Source organism: Phodopus roborovskii, unplaced genomic scaffold (genome assembly GCF_943737965.1).
Source record: "Phodopus roborovskii unplaced genomic scaffold, PHOROB, whole genome shotgun sequence".
Lineage (NCBI taxonomy): Eukaryota > Metazoa > Chordata > Mammalia > Rodentia > Cricetidae > Phodopus > Phodopus roborovskii.
In genome coordinates this window covers 40,227,397-40,252,665 of record NW_026126418.1, presented here as the reverse complement: position 1 = coordinate 40,252,665, position 25,269 = coordinate 40,227,397, and the positions used below count along the sequence as shown (strand labels likewise).

General features: G+C 38.2%; 1 protein-coding gene across 4 annotated transcripts in view; it reads right to left on the bottom strand.

The window, feature by feature from the left end:
• The window catches only part of Fign (fidgetin, microtubule severing factor), a 114,723-nt gene extending 89,670 nt beyond the window's left edge, over positions 1-25,053 (bottom strand). The window contains exons 1-3 of one of the 4 annotated variants that reach the window (XM_051184569.1): positions 24,359-25,053; positions 23,411-23,580; positions 13,997-14,111 (exon numbers count right to left, since the gene is read on the bottom strand). In XM_051184569.1, the coding sequence (XP_051040526.1) occupies positions 13,997-14,111; positions 23,411-23,413 (118 nt within the window). In that variant the 5' untranslated portion in view covers positions 23,414-23,580; positions 24,359-25,053. Of the gene's footprint in view, positions 1-2,607; positions 3,004-13,996; positions 14,112-23,410; positions 23,581-24,358 lie in introns of those variants that run through there. The other 3 variants (XM_051184570.1, XM_051184571.1, XM_051184572.1) reach the window with 3 other exon arrangements.
• Positions 25,054-25,269: the final 216 nt, after the last annotated feature.

The window sequence follows — 25,269 nt, the reverse complement described above, 5'->3', positions numbered from 1 at the left end:
ATGGAATCTATAAATGGTCCTTATTGAGTAATTAAACACCTATTATTGTCATGGGTGGTGAAACAATGAATATGATAAGATAAATTTTTGAAGAAAATACTGCAGTGATTAATACCTCCCTACGTGCTAAATAAAAATGAGTGCCTTTTGTGCCGTAGTGCTGGCAGAAGAACAGGACTGGAGTAGTTGCCACAATAACAGGCTAACCTTCAACTGAACCCCTTCCCTCAAGAAATTAAATGCTGTAGCAAGACTTTAAATCCCCCCACTTAGAGCTCATTTGTGGGCTGTGTAACCTATAGTTCCTGAAGAGAACTCATTATCCGCAGAAGGAGAATCCCTCTATAATTTCTTTATGAATGTATATATTGTTTCTATTTAAAAAAAACTCAAACTGTCTAAAAAGGATAAGAATATTAACAGTGTAAGCAAAGCAAAGAGACCTATATCAATCAGATACATATCTGTCTCCAGCAATTCAAGCTCAGGACTTTGTCATGGAAAACAGGACATCAGATTGAAAATAGGGTTAGAGAAAATGCTTATTTAGAAAAAGATACTAATCTGCTAGGTTGAGACTAATGTTCCTGGTTATGTTGTTACTAGTCAGGCTCTCTCTGTCTCTCTCCCTCAACCTGTCTCTGTCTCTCTCTGAACTCCCATTCCATGACCTCTACACCCTGTGGGCACAGAAAGTCACAAATCCCCCAACTCATCAACCCCACATGGGACCTACATAGTCTTGCCATGTTTTAAAACTCGAGAATGATGCAGCAGGAATAGCTACAAAATACAAAAGATGAATTCTACAGATGTGACACTTGTAAAGGGTAACCCTATTTCACATGTGAGACGAGACAAAAAAGAAAGAAAAAAGGCCACTGAAGCAATAACTGCTCACTGAATTACCATTAAATTGTAAGATTTACAATCTAAGAGTACAGTAAGTGCATATCTAATGGAATTTGTCCTAGAAGAATATAAAGCGAATCTCTGAGGCATAAGACCTGTGTAGGTGATGATATATGTTTCTTTTAGTCTTCATTTTAATTAAAAACAAATAAACAAAAACCTTCAAAATACAAGGAAAAAAAAAGACACATTGCAAAAATCACAAGCAAACCCCCAGGCAAACTTAGAAGCTAACCTAATTTTAAATGCACTTCTTGTTATCCTCTCTCATTCTCCATCAAATGAGAACCCAGTCTTTCAAATGCAAAATGTAAGACACATGACCAAACGTGTAGTAAATAAAGCATGCTATCCTGCCAAAGCTGGAGCATTAATACATGAACAATTAAACTTTGTGACTGCCAGATGAAAAAATGCTGAATCCAAACTCTTGGCTATAGGTTCCAGGTTTCTGCTCCATTTCTAAAAGTCAATCGAACATATACAGTTCAATATCAGTATTTTATCCTCTAAGAAGAGCAAATGCATTACTATGTTGCTGACAATGGCACTCTTATAATCAAATAAAATTATTATCACTGTTTTTCTATCATTACCACATACAATTTTCGGAAAGGTACTAACTATTTTGTAAGTAAACTGCTTAAAGCATTCCAATGCCTTCTCCGGAAGCCACTAAAAGCAAACCCTAGCAGTCAGTCCTTGATGCTTGTTAAACACTAGCAAAACACTGCCTGTTTCCACCCCCTGCAAGATGAACATGCAATAAAGCTAACTGGTCAGAGGAATTCATGAACATTGACAAATGCCTTTAGGAAGAGGAAGGGCTGATAGGCAGTGCCTGTAAAACGGATTTCTTTAAGGACATATTTGTTTTGTTTCAGTAAATGGGCGGCTTGGTTAAGCAGTGCTAGAGACGTCACTGTCCTTGAATGAGGGAAATATACAACTATTGCGCTGATTTTGCAGATCTGTGCTCTGCTCTTCTCACCTCCCTCTCAGAGGGTCTGAATTTTATTTTAAAGGATTAACAAGCGACACACATGGTCAGCAATGATAGCCTTGTTCTTTTCAACCTTAGCGAGCCACGTTTGGTAAGGGAGAAGTAGTAGAATTAAGTGTACAAGTGGCTATATCATCAGAGCTTCAAGAGGTTCCGTGCAGAGATGCCTGAGTAAACAGCAGCGAGAGGGATTTTATATTTAACAGACGAAAATCTCTCTTTAGCACACATACATACAGCCTGCCTCTAGTTAGTAAAAGCAGAAAACGAATACACATTATCAGCAAACCAAAAGGGGTTTCTGGCCCCACTCACACCAATTTTAACTTTGACTCTAGTCAAAATGATGTACCATTTTCTCACCATCCATATCCATGTCAAGGTCTTTAAACGATTAGTCTAAACATCCGCTGGTTAAAAATAAAAAAGCTCCATGCTACAGCGAGCCAGAGTATTTCCAGCTCCTGAGGAAGACCACTGGACCACCTGATACTTTTTCATCAGGGTGATAAAATTAACGGATGGCTCTGATTTGCTTGAAGGATTCTTTCCCTTACTTAATTGTTTAAAGTACACAGCATTAACACAAAGGGTTGGTGGGGGGAGGAAAATTAAGAAGGCAACTGTAGGGCCTGAGCTAATTGCAAGCTGATTAGATTGTGCCATGCAAGAGTTCTTCCTCCATTACATACCATAGCAAGCTCTGGTCTTTTCCACCCTGCTGCAGCAGCAAACAAGCTGATTTGCTAACAAAGTGGTCAGCTCAGGCACTTGCTCAGCGGCTCACAAGGTCCACAGACGGCTGCTCTCCATGCAGAGATCCTCCAGCTCCATTTTCCAATCTGATTACACGGCTCCTTGTTCCAGCAGCCTTAAACCTTCATGGCAGTTTACCAACATTTTCATCACTTTTTTTTTTTTCTTTTACAAAGCAAAAGAACTGATAAGCTCTCAGGTATCTAAGATTTCCTAGTCAATGGCTGCTGGCCAGCAGCCAGCACTCCCTCACTACATAGTCGTTCCGGGCCACACCGCATAAAGCAGACAGGATTTACCAGACTGCACGGAACCCTCAGAATCTTGCTGTGTGTACAAGGGAATAGAATGTTTCAGTCCTTACAGATGTCCACTATTGTGTCTAATCTCATCTAGGTGGTACAGAGACTTAATAAATACCCTGCCTGCTCCCACATTGCCCCCAAAGAGGCAATATAAGGCAAACCAAGGTGCAGGTGCCCATGGGCTTACTGTTAGCCTGTCAGACATGCTCAAGAACTCTGCCTGTTCAACATTAATAACTGTTTTAAAAGTTCTAGTCTACCTAGACCTTTTCCTCCTGGTTGCCATGGAAAGGAAACTGGTGACTTGCTATTAAAAATGAAACACACACACACACACACACACACAAAGGAACACAAAGCCACTTACTAGCACCTTCAAACTTTGGAAGCTCCTTATACCTTGAAAAATAAAAGACAAGTCAAAAGTTATAGAAGTGAAATGATGTCTCTTGTCCATGGCCACCTTTGAGAAATGTTTTTGTGCCCTTCAGTCCTAGGAAATCATTCCATGCAGGTAGCACAAGTTACCTGTTTACATTCAAAAGATTAAGCAGTGATGACCACAGCATTCCAAGTGGACACCTACAGACAGGCTTCCTATCTCATACTTCTGAAATTCACTTTCACTCATGGCTCATGGGGCTGAGATGAAAAATAAACCAGGCTGAAAATGTGAATTTTCCAGTGCAATAATGTATATGTTCGCTCACTGGATGCTGGTCCTCAGCCAAGCAGCAATAAACAAACAAAAAATAATCACATAGCCTCCTTCATCCATGACCAATAACTTCTAACAAAGATAGAGAAAAGGAAAATAGCTTTTAATGTCTGTGGCTATTCTGAGTTCATTTTTGCATACCATCAATCAATAATAAAGGGCTTGGTGAGAGGGAGGGAGGGAAGCAAGGAGAGGAGTGTGCAGTTATAAGAGAAAATGTACAACTTGGCTAGTACAATGTCTCAGGACTCCAGCTCTGGAGTGGGGATTTGAACTAGGACACTATGTGGGGAGAATCAGGGTTTTAAACTTGCTAAACAGAAGGGTTATTCTTCCTCGCTGATGAGGAGGACTCCTGCTCTCCCCCCACCCTACCCCCGCCCACTCCAAGGGACAGAAAAAACTGGCTGAGTGACTGTCACAGGAGTCAAGCAATGGCTGTGTTGCTGACTCAGGAATGGCCTCTGGCAGCCACACTGCTTCAGTCCAGCCACAGTTCCAAGGGAGAGCATGTCTTAGGACAGCAGCATTGAGGGGGCATGCAAACATGAGAGGTGGAGCTGCAGGAGAGAGGCACAAATTAGCAAATGAATCAGCAATTCGATCTCCAGACACCCGGAAATAAACATGGTCCCTTCTCACAAGTCCATATTGCTCAGCACATAAAGGATGTGCCTTTGGCTATACATATTTAGAGCAACCACAACACTTCTGAAAGGACTTTCAGAAAAGATCACACACAGTTTCTAAACAGATAGGCCATGTGGGCACATATCTATATCCACAATACTATAAAACCTATAAACTCAAAGTAAGTATAGGCATGCACCCATACATTTATTTGCATGTGGGTGGTATTCTGCATAAATGACTGTCAACTTAAAATGCCATCCTCTAATTTATATGCAAATTCTACCTCTGGTAAAATAAAAACATATTTTAAGCAGCTTATAGTGCCAACACATTATTCCCATGAATGACTCCTAGTAAACTATTTATGCCAACTGTAGGGATATTTTTTTTTTTTTTTTTATGATTTATTGGATGGTGAAGGAAACCACTTAAACTATAGTTGTCTGTATGAATCAGTAATTTTCATGTTTCTAATTAAAATGTAAACAGTGTAATGAAGACATCAAGTTTTAGGCAAATGTCTCTTCCAGTGCCACTTGGGGTATGGTAATTACTGGAGCAGATCTATGGAAGCTCCTGAATCCTCTACAAGGCCAGATTAAAAGCATTACTGCTAAACCTGGCTTCCTCCTCCTGGGAATTGTAGACTCTAACACATCCCCAGTTTGCCTACAGATACACGCTGGCATTACCTTCAAAAGGTGTTCATTAAAAAAAAGGAATATAAGAAAGCAATTTATATTTAAAATATAGGTTGTAAAACGTTTACTGTCAGCCAAAACACTGGCCCTGTATCCACTCAGATTTGGATTTCTTGACATCTATTTGGGAGGTAAACAAAACAAAAGACAAAAGTAAAAACAGAAGAAAAATAAGGAGCCAAATAATGTCTACCTTAAATGTATAGACACAGGAGAACTTTACTTAAGGAGAGACCAAGTGAGGCTAATTCCAGATTCACTGATTTTGAAGAAATACTCTGCTTAAATAAAATGAGTTTATAATTTAACAATTAAGAAAAATTAAGTAATAAACTTATATACTCCATGGAAAATGCATGTCAGTTTTGACAATACTAAAAAATGTAAAAGTGTGTTTATATATAACTGTATTTTTATTCAGCACCTATCGTTTCATAACATCAAATGACCTCTTAAATGTGATTTTAAAAATCATTCCTTCATTACTTACAACTATTCATTAGGCTTCTCTGAAGTTCGTTTTTCTTTGCTATCCATTTGCTTTGCATAAGCACAACCCAGCACTTGAATGAATGTGTTTATCTTTGGTTGTAATTCTGTCACCATTCCCTGCAAATAGCCCTTACAACTAACATGGTCACACTCAGCATTTACTGGCTACAGCTGAGATGTGCAGTGACAGGGACAGTCTAACCTGTGTGATGAAAGGTGGATTTTCGTCCACCCAAGCTACCCTACTGCTGGCCTCAATGTCTATAGGATGACCAATGTGGCTAACAGTCACATTATTTTTACAGGCATTATAGTCAAGCGTATGCTGAGGTTGGTGTGAGATTGTGAATGTGTGAGAAATGTGATGTGTGCAGGGGTATGAGAAGCATAGAAAGAGAAGAGTTTTACACTGCTGTCGTTTATTACTAAGTAATGCAAACAAACAGATAGTTTTCTACTCTCCTGGGGCCAGGGAAAGGATTTCATGCAAGTGTTTTCCACGTTTCCATGTGAAAACATACACACCCCCACCCCCAATCTGGACTTAAGAGACAGCATTGGGGGAAAGAAAGGATTTGAGAAGGGCATATTTGCTGTTTAAATTAAAACAACAACAACAACAAAAAAACAAAAACAAAAACAAAAAACAAAACAAAACACCTCTGTGGGTTCTAGGAGGGAGGAGAGAGAGCTGATTCAACAAGGCCAAATGTTTTGTCGGCTTAAGGAGCATATCATAGTTGTGCACAGTATCAGAAGTGTTGCAAGAACAGGCATCATTTCTATCTGCTTTGTGCTAGAAAGGTAAACACTGGATTGCATTGTGGATTAAAACAATAAGAAATCCCTCTCCTCTCAGGCTCTCAAGGCCCTGTTAATCGGGTGTAATTTTTAATGAACACTAGCTTCTGGGTGCTCATTCAAGACATTTCATTAGATTATTCATTTTTAAAAAAATCAACGTTTCAACCATATCAAGCTGTAACCTTTCTTGAAATGTAAATGAATGGTTTAAATGAGAAGATTAATAAAGAAGGGATGCTCTGAGCCCAGGCATGGCATGCTATGTATTTTTAAATTTGTCTATGCCAGATGCTGTCAGTCAGAACAAAAAACTGTCCAAGCAGACAATCTGTGCGTCTGAATGTTGATCATGTTGGAAAGTACAGGGGGGGAGGGGGGGAGAGTGTGTCAAGGATTCACGGTCCTTCATCTTCGCAGTAGAGCAAACACGTCTCTCAGTATAGCGACAGACAGCTGCCTCCACTTTCTAATGTGCCCTAACTCAGATCACTGAAAGGATTGTCAGCACTCAGAGAAACACACAAAGATAACACAGCCAGCTGCCATGGAGGGGAAAAACAGCACAGCGCAGAAGAAATGGGATTTGTTCCATTTGCATGATGCTGCCTCCCCTGGGCCCCTTTCTTTCAAATCCAAAGCACAAAAGACAACACTTAACATATTTGCTTAAAGATGACAACCTCATGTTGATTTCATTTGGATGTAACAGTGTCAGGATTACAGATATAAGAATATATTATATCTGTAACAGAGACTGACAAATGTGCCCATCAGTGGAACTATCTGATCCATCTGCTTATACAGCCATTTTACCATCCCAAGGGTGCCATCTAAGTAGGAACTTTAGAAGACTGAAGGTCTAATTTTATTACACCACATTTCAACCTACTAAACAATATTATTTCTAAAATAGATCATTTTTATTGGAAGTCTCCCCGATGAAAAATCCAGTAGACACCAGAGAATTTATGAACTGTATGGGTCCTTTGAACTCAATATAGTGCCCATCTCAAACAACTTTTCTTGCTGTATGGCAAATTCCTAGTGTCAAACAAGTGTACTTTGGAGAGAGAAGGGATGATTGTTTTTAGTATGTAAGTATATTGATTTAATCAGTGCATGTATATAACACACAAACTGGATGGGTATAGACAATGTGGACAATTATAAAATTGACTGTTAAATATGGCCTTTTACCTTGTATATCTGAATCCATTCTTTGTAACCACCTACATCTGTCTACTTTATATCTTCTCCAGAGAGTACCCACACTTCACACAGCAACTATATGAATAATCATTTCCTGTCGAACTATTTTTGACATATACTCAATCTGATTTCCTGTTAAGGTATTTGGGGGACAGAGACTTAGACAAGAAAATGATTTAAAGCTACACTGGCTAACCACTGGCCATTAACACACAGTCAGCTGAGAACAAGACTGTTCTGACCTAAAGCCCTCACTTCCTAGTCTATTTCTCTGTTTGACTTCATGAAGTATAACTTTAATTCTTAAACGAGTAGATTTTCATGACGTGATCACATTGATTTGTTTGCATCTACACAGCTCTATTTTCTTGGCTGAAATCACAGAGCTAAGAATGGAGACAATAATGTTCTTCACATATGCACTATACATACACACAGCCATAAATATGTGTTAACACTCAGCTTTGAAGCCCATACAACTGACTCTCCATAATGAAATGCTGGCTCCTTGGCTCCCCATGTTGGTCAAGGGAATTGCTCTGGTGCTTGTTATTTACTGGGAACGGTATCGCTCTCTCATTTGGTCATGTTTTATAAAATAGAGTTAACTGCTGTCTGTGAAATCTCTGCACAGCAGATGGTCACCAATCATTATTTTCAATTTGTTTAGTTCCTAGTAAGAAGAAAAACTCTGAGGTAGTGATGCAAAGAAAACTAGAAGCCTGCTTGGTAACTCAGCCATTGCCAGAAGATGCACTGAAAACAAGACAAAGAATTCTGGAATATTTCAAGATTTAATACAGTTCCATAGCTATCACCCTCCATAGTGGGAAATGTTATGTGAATTGCTTATTGCTATGTGTAAAATTTCTACAGAATTTAGCATTTTCATTTTACAAATAACCACCCTTTTTAGAAGCAATTTATAAACATTCATATTTGTAATCGCCAACAATGAAATCACTTTTTTGGCCTCTAAGTAGCCCAGTTGCCCAACAGAAAATGGGAGCCATTTGTGAACAAGTACACATGTAATGAAAATTAAGCTGTAAATATCTGGTCTGGATTATTATTGGAATCTGGAAAAATCTGAGGCTTCAGGACAATCCAAGCCCTGTGACCATGATGTACAGGTAATTGCGTAAATTATTTATACCTTACCCTTTCTATTAAAACTGCTTTTAAACCAAAACATTTGTAGGCTCAGTTCTGCAATAAAAACTGCTATCTGATTTCACTTGGACAAAATCTTATGAAAGATGGTACATTTCGTCAAGGACATATGCATGGCTAAACTAAACCCTGAACACAGACTGACGCCAAAAGAGAATTTAATGAGCATAAAATATGAACTATGGTATAGCAGTGAGTGACACATACCAATGTGGCCATCTGCTCAGATCAAATAAGCATTAGCAGAAATAATAGTACATGGGATTGTTGTTGTTGTTTGCTTGTTTGCTTCTACTATCACTAAGTATATCCATTAGAAAGCATCCTTGGGGCTGGAGAAATAGAGCATCCTTGGGGCTGGAGATGTAGGTCAGTGATAAAACATTTCCCTAACACACACATTAAACCTACCTGAAATGCTTCCTTAATGTCCACTGTCACTTTCTGTTTCTTAAATCTTGCTTACCAAGACTTCAAATGAATGCCACTGCAAACCTAACTCCCAATGGAAAGAGCGATACCACACCAGGAAAGACAGGAGCCACTTATACAAGAATGAGGGTGGGTTCAAATTGGTTCATTCGGAGGATATCTATATGAAGTTACCATACAGACTCAGAATGTATGACTCAGAATGAAAGTGTTCAATGTTGTCTTATACTGTAGGTTTGTCTACTGAAGACAAGCAGGCATACACATACATACATACACACAAACATTTGATTATATTCACATAAAAGAACTATGCTTTATTCAGATTTCAAAACAAATTTGGTTTCACATTCTTCAACATTTATGTTTTAACCTCACTAAAATTTCAGTTACTCACAGCTACCAAATATACAAAATATAAAATAACATAGCAGATAACATTTTATGATGTCACTTATTATATGATTAGTAAGCATATTTGAGAAAGAAACTGACTCTCAAGAACACAAGTTGATATAGCTACTGAACCACTAGAAGACAGAGGTTAATAGTTAGACTCAACAGCTAAAATTAAAATAAACCATTGACCAGTGAGTTGGAACCATAGCTCATATTTTGTGGTCATTAACTTACATCATGACCCTTTCAGAGGCATCTTTCAAAGTTCCCCTATTAAAAGTCTAAAGGAAAAGTGACTAGCATTTTAGATGCAAAGAATCTTCCTGGATACTCTGGTCACTTCATTTAAAACCCTGCAACTTCCTGTTCAGCCAGCCCTTCTAAACCCTCCCTTGATTTAATTTGAATATTGGCAAGCTACCATCATGAGGCTTCATAATTCAATCTTTACTCTCTAGTAAATTTGAATTTCTATTTCGACAAGTTTTAACTTGCTTAAAAATGGAGTAGCTACGGAAAACTAGAACTGATTCAAACAGGCAAGGCATGGCTCTCCACTGTGGCAGATCTACTGGAGAAACAGTTTTGTTACTTTGATTACACTGTTTCAGTCTTTTTAACTACCATTAAGTACTGTCCTTTAGTGTAAAGGCTGTTTGCTGAAGGTTCACTGTAATGCAATTAACTAAGCAACATTTGTCCTCTGTCACTCAGTGGCACTTCTTTATAATAATCCAGGTTTAGCAACCACCAGTGCAATCATTTTCTTCTGCCTAGAGTGTGTGAGACCCCTCCAGATTGCAACATGAAGCATGAAGCATCTGGAACTCTTCATCTCTGCAAAGCCCAAGTTAGAAAAGACAGAGTCAGTTTGTAGAAAGGGTACAGGTCTCTTTTAAAGAGGTATATTTCAAAGACTGACAATAAAGTAGTTTTTTGTTTTTGTTTTGATTTTTTTTAATGGGTTCTTTCCTGAAGCAAGGTGAACAAGTACTAGTACATTTAGTTTTAGAATCACAAATGTTAAATTGAAACCTTTAAAATATCGGTGACTGATCCATTACAATTTCAGCATTTGGTGAACCTGAAATTCCCTTGGAAATTTTTATAATTTCATTTGCTGTGAGACTCAACTATTAAGCAGATTTAGAATGAAACTGACCCCAAATACACATTCTCAACTGGTAAAGCAACTGAGTGACTGGAAGCCAGAGGTCAGTGGGTGGACTTGCAGCTGAATTCTTTACAGCCCAGTGTTTAGTGCAAAATAAATTAATACTGTCAGACACTAAACAGAACAAAGCAGCACCAATGAAAATGTTAACCAAAGACTTTTACAAACTACAGATTTGCTGCACATTAAGTCTGCATAGCACGAAGAGGTCAGATAGTTAGTGTCTCACAGCTTAGTGCCCCAAGTACTGTCATACCCCCAGAAATACATGCTGACTCCACAGCACACATTGATAACTCTGTATTCATCAGAGAAATGACAATCTAGAAGAAATATCCAGGGTGGTACTAATTTCCTCTATTCTACCAACGGCTGAATAACCAGTTCTCAGTAATCAGCCCTAGAATGACAAAACACTGACAGCAAGCCCCCATTCCAATATTTTATAGTTCTGTTCTCTCAACTTCTGACTTCAAATTCATAAGAAGAAAAAAAAATTGCCTGATGCTTTCTGTTGTAATCTACGATAAAAGTAGTAAGGAGAACTACATTAGTAAAATTTTAAAACTTGTACTATGATGAGGCTCTAACGGGATAATTTAAGTGCCACCTATCCAGCCATCTAAAATCAGAATCAATACAAGCTTCTTTGTAGGTATATAATTATACGACTATTATTCAGGGTTATATTATCTATTTGGTAATTACATAAAGAATACAGAAAAAATATAATTTTGTAGCCTATTGGCTAAGAAATTGAACCAAATTAAAATGATGTAGACACAAAATAACATGAGACACACTTTGTTGTACACTAATTTGAAAACAAATACAAAGAAACTTAATTGTTTAAAAAGAAGTATACAATTTTAGTATTTTTTCATTAAATGTTTTCAAGAATCAGGGGGTTTTTATGTATTTGTGTTTTGGTTTTTTTATTTGTTTGGATTTTTTGTTGATTTTTTTTTTTTTTTTTTTTTTTAAGAAAGATTGGTGAATGTGTAACAAAATGCCAGTTTCCATTGCTTTGGCCAATTCAAACTACCAGATGTTTACTGGACACCTACAGTTCATATACTTTGTGTATATGCTAAGGAATTTAAAAATGAATGTGATGTGTCTGCTTACAGAATTTACATTTCCCTAATGGGGGGACAAAAACAATGAATAGCAGCTCTAAGTACGAGAAAGAGAATGTTAATGACCAAAGAAAACTTTGTGTGTGTGTGTGTGAGTGAGTGGTGGCAGAGGATAAGTATTTTGTGCTAAAGACCCTGCTAGAAGCAAGACATAGACATCAAGTATTTTCTTCAATTGCCCCCACTTTATTTCTTGAAGAAGTGCCTCTCATTGGAACTGACCCTGATCCATTTAAGACTGATGACCAGTAATCCAGGAGAATTCTTTCCTCCACCTCCCAGGCACGGGGATAGGTGCAAACACACCATTTCAGGCTTTTACATGGGTGCTGGGGATCTGAACTCAGGTTCCCAATCCTCCTTAGCAAGTACTTGACCAATTGAGCCAAGTCCATATCACTAAGTCCAACATAATATTATTACTGTGTTTAAGGAAAATCAAGTAAATGTCAACAAATCTAAATAGAGTTAGTGCATGATACAGACTAAACTGGATACAGGGTCCTGGTGGGATTTCAACCAATATTCAAGAGTATCATAGGAATATAATTAAGGTAACCAAGGAGTGGATGAAGCACAGTGAAGAGGGAATGACTATCATTTCATATAACTTTCTGACTGATCTATTTTCATATGTGTAGAGACTTTAAGTTCCATATATCCTCTAAATATTCCAATCTGATTGCCAATCTTTTTTCAATTTCTTAGAGGAAATGCATTAACTAATACTTACTGTCTTTCAAGGTATTGGAATAGCCGACATGTTTACTTGCATTCAATTAGTAACTATACTTGCCTAGACAATCAATGCAAGAGGCTGTGGGCCGCTACTGACATGTCTCCTCTTCACTATAGCTTGCCAAGGCCTCCAGGCACGCACCGTTCTCTACATTGAGAGTCAAACGCAGGTTGTGAGCTACTTCTGGTGTGTGTCCTTAACATATTTAATTCTGAATAATAATTTATATCTGTATATAAAAATATATCTGTTAAAGAAAGTGAAAATTTTATGAATTCATGAGATGGACAAATCGCTAGGCTTGTAAAAGTGACTGACATAACTAATTTGACATTTGAAGTCACTTCAGAAGCTACAAGGAAATAATACTGTTGCTTGCTTCCCCTTGACTCCACCCTCCTCCCAACAACCAAAACAACCAAAAAAGAAAAGAAAAACACTAACATAACTAGTCTGAAGGAGGGAGGATAAAACAGGGGGTGGGTTCGTTCTCATTTCCTTTTTTTTTTTTTTCTGTGACTCCCCCTCCCCATGCAGAGACAGAATTGCTATGTATTCTGAACTATTCCCAAACTTGGGATCTCACCATGTATCATGATGTGAATTTTGAGCTGACTGATGACAGTAATGCCAATACAAAAACAAAACATCAAATTTTACAAAATTCAACTCAAAAATTCGAACACACCCATGTGTTTCAAGGACCAACCTGAACCTCTAGGAAGCAATAAAATGCGTTTCATTCAAAAAGAAGCGAAACAAGAGGCAAATATCAATGAATCTTTTTCTGTAACTTCAACTATGTGCTAGCAAATGGAGGATATCAAGGAAGAAAAAAAATGAGCAAACTTAGCCCCCTTTAAGGGCATACGGGTCTTTACAACTTTCAACTTATGGGCAGGTAAATTGGGAATCACTATCTTCATATATAGATAGTCACAAATTCTATTATTCAGAATATGATATAGAACCAGCCACTTCTTAAAGGTAGATTATAATTCACTTAGATCACAGCACACTGGTTATTAATTCCTAATAAATGATCACTTTTGCACATAATTATATTAGCATTGAATCAGCATAATTATAAGCACTGTTTTCAGCAAACCACATGGGAAAAGGACCCTGAACTTTGCCTCAACAACTTTCTCTAATTTCTCTTTCATTTGCCTCTCACCCCCTTTTCTACCAGTTGCCATTCATCAAGGATAGTTTGTTCATGATAACAAAGGCAACTTTGCCCACACCACACAGCACACACACACCCTAATACCCTCTTAATTAATTCAGACCACCTTCTCATGTTCTAAATATCCATATACTGGTAGATCAAGGGAAATTTGATTTTCCAGATGATCAAGTAACAATCAGCCTTGCAAATAAGTTTATAAAGAATGTAGGTCTCACCACAGTCCAGATGCACAGGTAGGTGGTACATTATAACGCTGCAGAAGGGAGCTAGCTGAGATAGCGAGGCTCGTGGTGAGTATGCAGATAGCAAAATTGGCTGAAGCACTTTGCCCTGCCAGGAAGTAAAGGATAGCTGCAGAGTTGATTGTTAAAAATATAGACAAATGTTTACCAACACATAATTTGGTGAAAATGCATGTGTGTTGCAATCACCCATCTCCACAATTTCAGCTCCCATGGAATCACATAGTGACAGTGGTTTGGTAATGTAATTTCAAAGACATATTACAGACTTGTAAAACTGTGGGGTTTTATTCATTCTGACACACAAACTCGAGCCATTCTTGAGAGGGAATTCCCTGTGTATCTTTAAAATTTGGTAGGATAAAATCATTTCCCCACAGAACTTTTTTCCTTTGATGCTAAAACAGAATAACAGAATGAAAGATTTAAAAAAAATTGATTTGGTGTCTGCACTCATTAAGTAATACATTAACGATCAAAACAGAACAAAGAACTTTTGTTATTAGTTTCCCTAACAGTTTAATGTTTAAGTGTTATTGATAGAAATTGCATGCCCCTATCTTAAAAACTCAAAAGTTTCTGCCCATACTCAGAATGGCCTTAAATGGGACACGAGCTGCAATTGAAATCTATTTCTGAAGGGTCTGCTCTTACAGCAGATACAAGTTAGTTTCTATCAGTAATTGGTTGGTTTCAAAACATTTTTTTTTAATTAAGGAACTTAATAGTATTCATAGTACACCTAAAATATTCCTGAAGGCAGAACAAGTTTTGCCATATGATCATATAAAATTCCAAAACTGTTCTTCATTTTTTTTTTAACTTCAGTTTATAAGGCAAGGATTCAAGCATTTGATGTCCCAGTGTCTGCAGATGAGTCATAACAGTATCCTCCCCGCACCCACCCCAATGCTTTCAGACTACCTGAGTAATGTCAATGAAATCTCTTTTGAAAAGACAGACTGAGATTCAGATGGCAAAGAATATGTTAGTGGGGGCCAGGCCACAAACCCACCTCTTTTGTAAAGAGGATGTAAAAGTGACTCCAAGTTCTGAGTCAAGAACAGAAAAGTCAGTTTTAACAGAAATGCTGTAAAAAGTAAACGTGGCTATTATTCTTAATAAGTTACATATTGGGTATTATTCTTTAAAAATGAGTCATAAAATATCATTTTAAGTACTTAAAGTCATGAATATTCTGCTTGAATGTAATTTTTCATTTTCCAGGAAAGGATACATTCTCTAACAAACCCTGTTAACGTACTTACTCATAAAAATACCAAAAACATCCCTGACATCAATCCCTCCACAAACAAATGTATCCAAAGGCATGCACAAGTGATGTTCCATTTAAACAGCCAAGCCACCAGTTCTTATTTAAAAGATTCCCTAAGATCCCTATAATATCTAGCAGTGAAATTTACCACCCCCCCAAAAGCATTCAAAGTTTGCAAACAGTCAAGCTGCTGTTACAGTAACTCACTTCTCCAGCCTCACATTTCTATTCCAAAGTATTAGCTAGTAAGCATGGAAAAATAAAAGTTGCCTGTTCATTTAACCATATTTGTTGCATCTTAAAACAGAGATTAAAATGAAAATGGCTTCAATATTAAGACAATCTTTTTTTAATCCTACTCAAAATAATTATCTGGTAAGATTAAAATCAGTGAATCATACCTAATTAAGATTTATAATTTAGCATCATTGAGGTATGTGATCTGAGAGAAAGTGTTTATTCTTAATTTCAATTTAAACAGGGAAAAGAGAAAAGAATCCAGTGGGGGGGGGGACCTACTGCAATCAGAGTAGCTTACCATAGTACCACATATTTAACAAGATTTGAGGTTTAATTATTTTTGAAGCCAAACATACAATATGAACATATAATAAAAGATAGGAGTAAGCTAAAGAGAGAGAGAGAGAGAGAGAGAGAGAGAGAGAGAGAGAGAGAGAGAGAGAGCAGCCTTGGAAGTGTATTACAGAAACTGTAGACAAAACACAGCAGAAGACTGAGAAATATGAATTGATGAGCACCCAACTACAATATCCCACATTTACAATGTCCTTCGTGTAGACGATCCCTAATGGGTGGGTTAAAATACTTCTTTCCAGCTTCCTTTCTTTAGAGTATATATATCAATGGAGAGAACAACCCCTCATTGTTACTCAGAAGGAAGGCGTTTCTTCCCAGGACTCTATAGTATTACGACAAAGTCTCACAAGGCATTCAAAATAAGTTCCATTTTTCCCTTCCTCTAAAATATCTTTAAAGCCCCCTTCTCCACCCCAGGCTTGGGTTACATGAAAGAAGAGTGGCTTTTTCCCAGCTCTTTGATATCTTCTTCCTTGCAAGAGTGATCTGATGTAAGAACTCCCTTTTGAAAATAAATGGCCCAACTTCAAGTGTGCTCAAACCCACACTTGCTGCCATTCCATCATACCTCAGTTTTTATCTGAAATGCTGCTTGGCTTCAAGATGTAGTTTGGGTTATCCCAATATAAAACATCTTACTGAGAGCAGTTCAGTGGGAAACAAGAATTTCAACGACTTTGCTTTGTTTTTGTTTACAGGCCATTTGCAAATAATGGACAAACCAAAGTAGAAAAGTGGCCACACCTAGTGACTACAGGTCAGAGTGAGAAAGGGTATTTCAATGCAAGTGCAAAAAGTAACATCACAATTTGAATGAGATTACCATAAACTGCAGGGCTTACGATTCCTGCACTAAAGAATAGTTGTCCTCTTCAACATTCCTGTCACCACAGTTGTGTAGCTACAATGCTACATCCTCATGTCAAAATACCAGTACTGATACTAACATAATAAGGTGATTACTTTTGTGTTGTCCTTCTTCCCTGATTGTCCCTGGATGAGCTGTGGTTTAATTATTTTTAATGGTCAGAATTTTAGATACATTTAGAAAACTTTAGATGTCTTGACCCTAGGAAAGGGTAGAGGTGGTACAAGGCAACTAAAAACCATCCAGGCTCTTATTACAAACCTCTCTGCAATAATTCCTCCGTGCCTAGGGTATACCCACTTAACCATGTACTACCTATGTACACATAATCAAAACCACCAAGTTCCTGTGAGCACAAGCAATCATGAGATAGAACAAGAACAAGAGAATATGAGATTAAAACAAATAGATCAATTCCAGGGTAAAAAATGGAAGTACCCAAAGGCCTATTATTTTATCTGTTCTTTTTAACAACTCCCATTAGTATCCTTTTAGGCAGAGCCAAATCGAATAAATGGAATAGCCAGTCTCCAAGTTGAAAACCAGTGATTTCCCCAAAGCTGTCCCTTAATACACTTTGTACACAGTAAAGCCAAGTGTAGCCTCATTGCCCTGTGACCTCAGCAGGCTCAAGAACCCCAACAGACGGGCTTTGCACTTGCTGGAATGCTCTGTTGTGACTGTCTTAAAATTATGAATAATCTTAAAACAAGCTATCTCATGTGATAATTGTGTGATGGTCCCTATAAATGAGGAAAATGCTCCTAGCTGACGGCCACAGCATTTGTAGATGAATAAAATATAATGAAGAACAATACAAAGTTTCCTTCAATGTACTGAAAGCCATGACTACACATAGTACTGCTTTTTAAATCTAATTCCACATGTTACTGTTTCCCTGCATAATACTTTCTCGGGAACTAATGCAGGAAAGGAAAGTACAGGTCATTCATTCTCCGAGGAGTTACAGTCACACATGCAAAGCATTCAACTGTCAATGATTTTTAAAGCATCAAGTTGATATAAGTCGAATTAGTTTATTCTGGAAAAACAAGGAGGGCTTCTGTGGGGAAAATAAAATGCATGTTCTGTTCCCTCACCAGCAATATTTCTATAAACTACTGTGACAAATACATAAATCAATAGCAGAGACCAAGGTCCGTAGAAAAGAAACTAAGGAGAGTATTTTCAGCATTAAGACACTGAAGGGAAAAAAATTTATGAGTGTTCTAAAATTTGTATTTTGCTCAAAAATATTTGTAAATGATATACTAGTAAATTATATATCATTAATAACTTCCAATAACAGCTATTCATATTATGAAAATAAGAACACAATCTTAACATGGACCAAAATTTCCTAAAATATTTACTTTTTTTTAATCTAAAAAATGACTTTTTTTTCTAAACAAAAATAAACGAGTTAGAGGGCAAAAGAGAGGTTAAACTTGGGCATCCGTATAATAAATGCATTCTACTTTAAAGCTATATCAGTTTTAACATATGATTAGAAGAAGAGATAGTGCAAATGCTAAAATACGAGCAAGCACATTCATTTATCCATCAGTTGACATGAATCCACAAGAACTGAAATATGCCTTTGGAGTGCCTCAGAGAAGCCCTTCACCAACAGTCAACAAGAAACAAAATGTCAATATTCAGCAACAGGACAACAAGCAGATTTATAGCATAAAATATGTAAATGTTATTCACAGAGCATACCAGATGATATCTAGTGTTTTGATGGCTTCGGATCAGTTATCTGTTTCGCCTCCTCAATCTGAGTGACCACTAGTCAACAGGTATCCAAGGGGCATGCCAGGGCTGGGCTGGTACCTGTGGTTTTAGCCTAAAGAACCTGGCATACCCACCTGCTTTCAGTTTGCTTTAAACCTGCACGTACCATACATCTTCACCATGCTTTGCCAACTCTTTATTTTCACTATTTATTCTATGCTTATCTTGCACTATATGTCCTTTAGTAAACAATTTAGTTATTTAAATGGCAGCAGCAAAAACAAGAATTAGTAGTCAGTGTTCCTGTCAAAGAATCTTGTTTGAATTTTCTACCAGAACTTAAATGGAAAAAAAAAAAAAAGATTAAAAATTAGAAACAAAGAAAATTAAATGAGATTAGGAAAAAAAAAAGGAGAGAAGAAAAAGACTGATAAAATTCCAACCATGTAAACATTTACTGAGGATGCCATTTATTTAAATTCTTTATAAGGAAAAAAAAATAACTATATGCCTATGTGTTCATAAGTTATCAATTTTTGGACTTCAGTCTTTCCAGTGGTACCTGAAGAAATAGCTAACTACAAATGACAATAAAACATTAGCCTATGCATATATATATATATATATATATATAATCATGCAACATGTTTAATTGCATGCTCTTCTGATCTATTTGCTTTTTCTAATTTATGGACAACTCAATAGCTAAAATAGTGATAAATAAAAGCTTCTCCACCAGTAATTGCCGTTTCCACAAATGTCTGCAACAATTTTTAGCTACCAAAATATATAAATCAATTTAAATTCTTGGTAATTAAATGTATTATCTCCACAAGGATGCCTGTGCCACTTTATAAAGTGATATATGGAATTCAGGAAGGGGAGTCTATTGATCAAAGGTAAAAGCTGCAGACATTCCTGTTTAAAAAAAAAAAAAAAAAAAAAAAAAAAAGGCTCTGAGAACAACTAGAAAGTTCCAAACAAAAAAGGCCAGCAATTGTGTCTAATACACCTAATAATTCTGCTGATTTGGGACGATTAAAACTGATTACTTAATTAGGCAATCATTAAGCTTCCAAAAACACTGACCGAACCAGGGAGTTCAGAGAGCACACCTTCACCTGGAAATGGCAAACCTGAAACCCACTGCAAACTTTCTGCCTCTGCCTCTCTAGATAGCCTGGGCAAGCTAGTGACATCCAAAGCATGACAGCCTGGAGCTCAGGGAGCAAAACAATTTACCAGTAAGGAAATGATGCACTTCTTCCAGGAGGCTGAATTTCTAAACTATGTTAGACAGAGCAGATAGTCCCGCAGATTGTCTCTGTGGACTCCTCCAGAGGCTGCAGCTCTTGTGCTCTGACCACATACTTGTATTAGCTGAAGATAATTAATGAAATTTCTACTCTCTTGCATGTCTATCAGACGCACCAGCAGCCTACAAAATGCTGGTCAAAGTTCCTCACAGTAAAAACTGCAACAATAACATCGGCAAGAAAATATTCTGCTAAAAGCTCAACTGCAGGAGTCTTGAATATAACTTAAAAAGAGAAAGAAAAAAAAAAAGGAAGAAATTTTGTACTCAGAATAACAGTTAGATGCTGTCTCAAGAACCTCACAGATCCAGTGTGAGAAGAAAAAAATATATATATTTTTTTATGTTTCTTGAAATAATTCCAAAAGATCCTATTTAGGAGAAAAAGCAAAGCAAGTCTACTCACATGTACAGCTTCCAAACCAAAGTCTCACCCTCTTCCAGGAAAACAACAATGAGATTGTATTACCCTGCTATGATTCTTTCATTTCAAACATGATTAATTAGCAAGTATTACACTCCTCAAAGCTCCCACCACTCTCTTGCCTGCTTTTTTTTTTTTTTTTTTTTTTTCTTTTAACAGAGTACATGTAAGAACAAGTGGTCACCAGCACTGTAAGGCAGGTATCCAAAAACTATACCTGAAAGAAATACTTTTCTATCTTTGCTTACAAAAAAAAAAAAAAAGAAAGAAAGAAAAAAGAAAAGAAAAAAAGGAAGAAAGAAAGCAAAACCTCTTTTAGCTGTATTTTCAAAATAGTTTGGGGGGAAAAGCTGGGTCATCATTATAACAATGTTTTTAAATTTTGAATAATGCATGCACTGTATTTAGGAAGATGTGCCATGCTTAAGTGGCACCCCTGTTTTCAAACTGAAACTCCAAAGGACTCTTAAATCTGTATAGTTCATATTGATAACCAACCACATTCAAAATTACTAAACAATAGCAATTGTACATGTTTGGGAACAGAGTTTAAAAGGAAATAAAAAATGAGTGCTTGGCCAAATAAAAGTTAATTTGTCACAATTACAATGAAAATCACCAATGAGAATAAAAGAATAAAGGAACTCAATATTTAAATGAATGAAAACTGCTGACTGTCAGTATCTTCCCAAACACTCTTTCAAAATAATTTTCCTTGTGAACAATCTCTTTTCAAAATGTCCATATTAATCAAGAAGCTGCCCGTAAGTGAAGGTGTTATAATTGTATGGCTGAACAACCATTCATTGATAAAGCTTGAGATTTTACCCCTGAAGCCTTTTCCAACTGTGATGGCTAGGAAACTTCACACATAGTACGGTACTAACAAATAGATCTTGTTGGCTCCGGGAAACAATTTTTTTAAAAAATCTATATTGGTCAAAATATCCTTGTTTTTTCTTCCTGTTGTATTAAATTTAGGATCAAAAGCATCAAAGGAGCTCCCACCTCAGACCTAACTTCCAGAGGATCAATGTGACAAGGCAGTCCCTGATAGATGTTTCTCTTGATAAACGACTTGTTCAAAAGAGACATTGTAGCTTTCATTTCCTGACCACAACACACTTTTAATTTGCAACAGCAGAGCTGCTGAGTGTGGGCACTTGCCCACTTTGTAGCCTTTTAGGTTTGTGGCTCCGATTCCTTTAGGCCACACATTAGAGATAAATAAAATCTAAAATCAATCCAAGTGATAGAAAATAGAAGCCACTGCTGCTCATAAACGCATATATGCTTGTGTCTACTTGCTATACACATGTACGTGTGTGTGTGTGTATTATATGTACACACACACTACCAGATTCCAATGAGTGATAACAAGGCATCTGAACATCATTTGCACACCCGACATTTAAACACACTGAGAAATAAATTATCTGACTATTACTTAATAGTAAGCAAAGTATAGTCACAAAACAATTTACATACTAAAATTTGCTGTTACATGCCTTCAATGATAATGTTGTCTATGCCTGTTTTTACTTATTATTGCAATAATAAGTATTACTCCTATCCAGAAACCATGTGTAAGTATCAATACGGTGAACAGTCAAACCATCCAATTTCTGCTCTCAGCACATTGTCCAAGCTCCGATTTAAAATTTATAAATGTAATATCCTCCTGATCACAGGCAGCAGCCCAATCTGCTCTGAATATATATTACAGCTTTAACATCACAGAGGGAAATCGCCCATCTGGCAATCCCATTCGCTCCAACAGCTCCAGGGGAAAAAAAAAAAAAGCTGTGCTCTCTCCTCCTTAAAACATTTCTCAGGGCAAATTATGTGCATCTAAAATAAACAGTCTTCTTATTGATCGATTCAAAGTCAACAAGTTCCAAATGCAAAATCCAATCACATCCTTCCTATCCTGCAAGTGTGGTGTGTGTTTAGTCCTACAGTCAGCAGAGCCCAGGCAGAAGTGCATGCCGCACTACGAGTGCTGAAGTCCCTTTCCTAGTATTCTCATTTGTGTTATGAGAAAGCGCTGACCAGGGCCACACTACAGACGCCTGGCAGCTTTGCCCCTCTCTCATCTCTTCTTTTATTTCTCTCTCCCTCCTTGCATACTTTTAAAGAGAAACCCATACCATGGGATAAATGTAACAACGACAAGAAACAGTTTAAAGTGCACATATTCTTTGGTCATGCAAAGTACTTTCACATCTTTTTGTTGTTGTCCTCTTCTAGTCTTAACTGAATATCACAAAGTATACACACAGTATAGCCATGAGAGCTATTCAGAATCCCCCTCACTCCATTTAACTGACTTTATTATTTTTTTTTTTTAAAGAAAGAGGAAAGAGTGATTTCATATAAAGTCAATCCAGTGCCTGATTATTTAATTCTGTCACAGGTTAAAAGTAAAAAGTGCTGACAGACAGACAAGTGAATGGCAACAGGAGAAAAACTGCCAGTGTTCTTTCTAAGATATTAAAGACTGGAGTTATCAAAAAAAAAAAAAAAAAAAAAAAAAAAAAAAGATAGGCACTTACACATCTTATTATCATTTAAAAGATACACCTTCACTCACTCACCCAAAGGGGGGGGGGTCCATACAGAAGAACCGATTACTACATAAAGTGCAATCCAGAGAGCAGGCAGTCAAATTCCATTAATAGGTCGAGAAAAAAAGAAAATCCCATCCTGTCCTGTGTGTGTACATACACACACACACACACACACACACACACACACACACACACACTCATTAGTTAACAATCTTTGCCCCACACTCTCCATCCAGCTGTCCCCCACCCTAAAACAACAACAACAACAAAAAAATCCCACCCTGAGTTAAACTAATTTACATACCATTTGACTTCAGCCCTATAGAGAGCATTGCTAGAAATATGCAACTTTAAGATTAGAGCTAAAACCATTGAAAAGTGTCCTGCCCACAAGTAATGTATTAATCAAAACTAAAATACATAAACAAGTGATAGCAAAATCAAAAAAAAAGCATAGTGCAGATTAAAATAAACAGATATAGACATATTTTAAAAGAACTGTACATCTGATTCCCAAGCAGTCTCCAACAGTTTTATCATGCTATTTAATGTGTCTTCCCTATTTAAATGCAAAGGAAGTAAATTCCAAAACTGACATACCATAAACACTGGTGCTACTGATCATTTCTTGCTGGTAGCACAAAAAGCTGAATTGGATTTCTCACAAGCAGGAATTCCAAAGGTTGCTTTTCATTAAAGCCACTTTTCCTCTCAGCTATCAAATGTCACTGCCTTGAAACGTGGGCCCTTTCGTCAGGTATTCATTTAACCTACATGCATATAATTAAGGGGGAAAGCAACATCAACAAAAAGGGGATCTCAGATCACAGGAGAAGAAAGAGAGGAAAAAAAGCACATGACCAGGAATGCAAGTCCATGTCAATTTCACTCACTCCCATTGAAACTAACAAGAGCTCCGGGGAGGACGGTAATAGGATCAGTGGATTGTATATACCATTAAATTATACATCTTTCTCTCCCGTTCCTTGCCAACAATACGCCCACCACGCTGTACCCCCTCCCGGATGATGTGCTTACATTTTTCTGCAACCGATCCTCTGACATTTTTCTCGATCCCCCAGCCACGAGATTGTAATTTAACCTCAACTTTTTGTGTGTGTGTAAGATTCTTATTTACACTTGGTATTTACTTAGAAGTTAGTTCCCGAAGAAAGTCTAGCCCCACCCAATGGCTCCGCTTTCTTATTTTTTATTTTTTGAAGTAAAAAAAAAAAAAAATAGTAGTAAGTAAGCCCAATATCGCGAAAAGCGAGATTCTTGCAGTCACGAACTCTTAATCCCATACTATTGTTACAATGATTAAGCTGCAGAAATATGCATCATAATGTTTCAGGGCTACTTTGTAAGGAGAAATTAGACAGCAGGTTGGCGTACAGGATAAGAACGAATGCAAATTAAATTTACTGTTTACGGCACAACTCAGAAACCTCTTCTCACTACAGGTCTTGGGTCTATCTATATTCTTTAAAAATAAAACAAAAACAAAAAATTTAAACAGATGGTAGAAAACTACGAAGCTCTCCTTACCTGGACGTGCGGAGCGAGCTCCCAATAGGTTAGCGTAGCATCGATCCGATGTGTTTGCTGATGAATGGAAGCTAGGGTTAAGTGAAGGTGCCTATGATTTGAAATCATTCCAAGTTTTTGAAGGGAAGACGGACTGCAGCCTCTGCCATGTTGGAATTTCAAACCCAAAACAGCTGCTTGGAAGGAGCCAGCATGCCAGAGGCTGAGCGCAGGCGCAGAGCGCCGCCGAGCCAAATTCAAATCACTTTCACACTAAGAGCCAAAGATCAGTTTTCAAAGGAGAGAGGGAGAAAGAGACGCAGGCGGCCGCGCGGCCAGGCGTCGGGAGGCAGTGGCGAGAGGCGGGCGTTGGAGCGCGGCGGTCCGGGAGCCCCGGGAGGGAGCGGCGGCGCGGGCCGGGGCTGCAGGGGGAGCGGAGGCGGGAGGCGGCGAGCGGAGCCCGGCCGCGGGCAGGGAGGGCGCAATGGCCGGCCGCCGGGTCATGTTACACGGCCCGGGCCTCGGCGGCCGCCCAGCCTCACAACCGCGCTCCCGCGGCCCGGAGGGGGCCCCCGAGGTCATGCCGGCGCTCGGGGACGCGGAGCCCGGCCCAGCCCGCGCGCGGGGAGCGACGCCCCCGGGAGAAGCGGGCCTGGGTGTCCACGCGCGATCGCGCGCCCCCGAGGGCCCCTCCCCGGCCCTCCGGCCACCGCCGCAACCGGGTCAGCCCTCCCCCAGCCCCCTCCGCGGCGCGCACGGGACGGGACGCGGAGACGGGACCACCCCCGCGCCCTGGTCCCCGAGGTCCCCAGTACCAGCCAGAAAATGACTTTATCTGCTAGGGAAAGGCAAGTTGGGGAAGCAGATCAGCGTGAACCCACTTCTCCGCAGCTGCCTCCCCGCGAATAAATAAAACCCTAAGTGTCTAGATG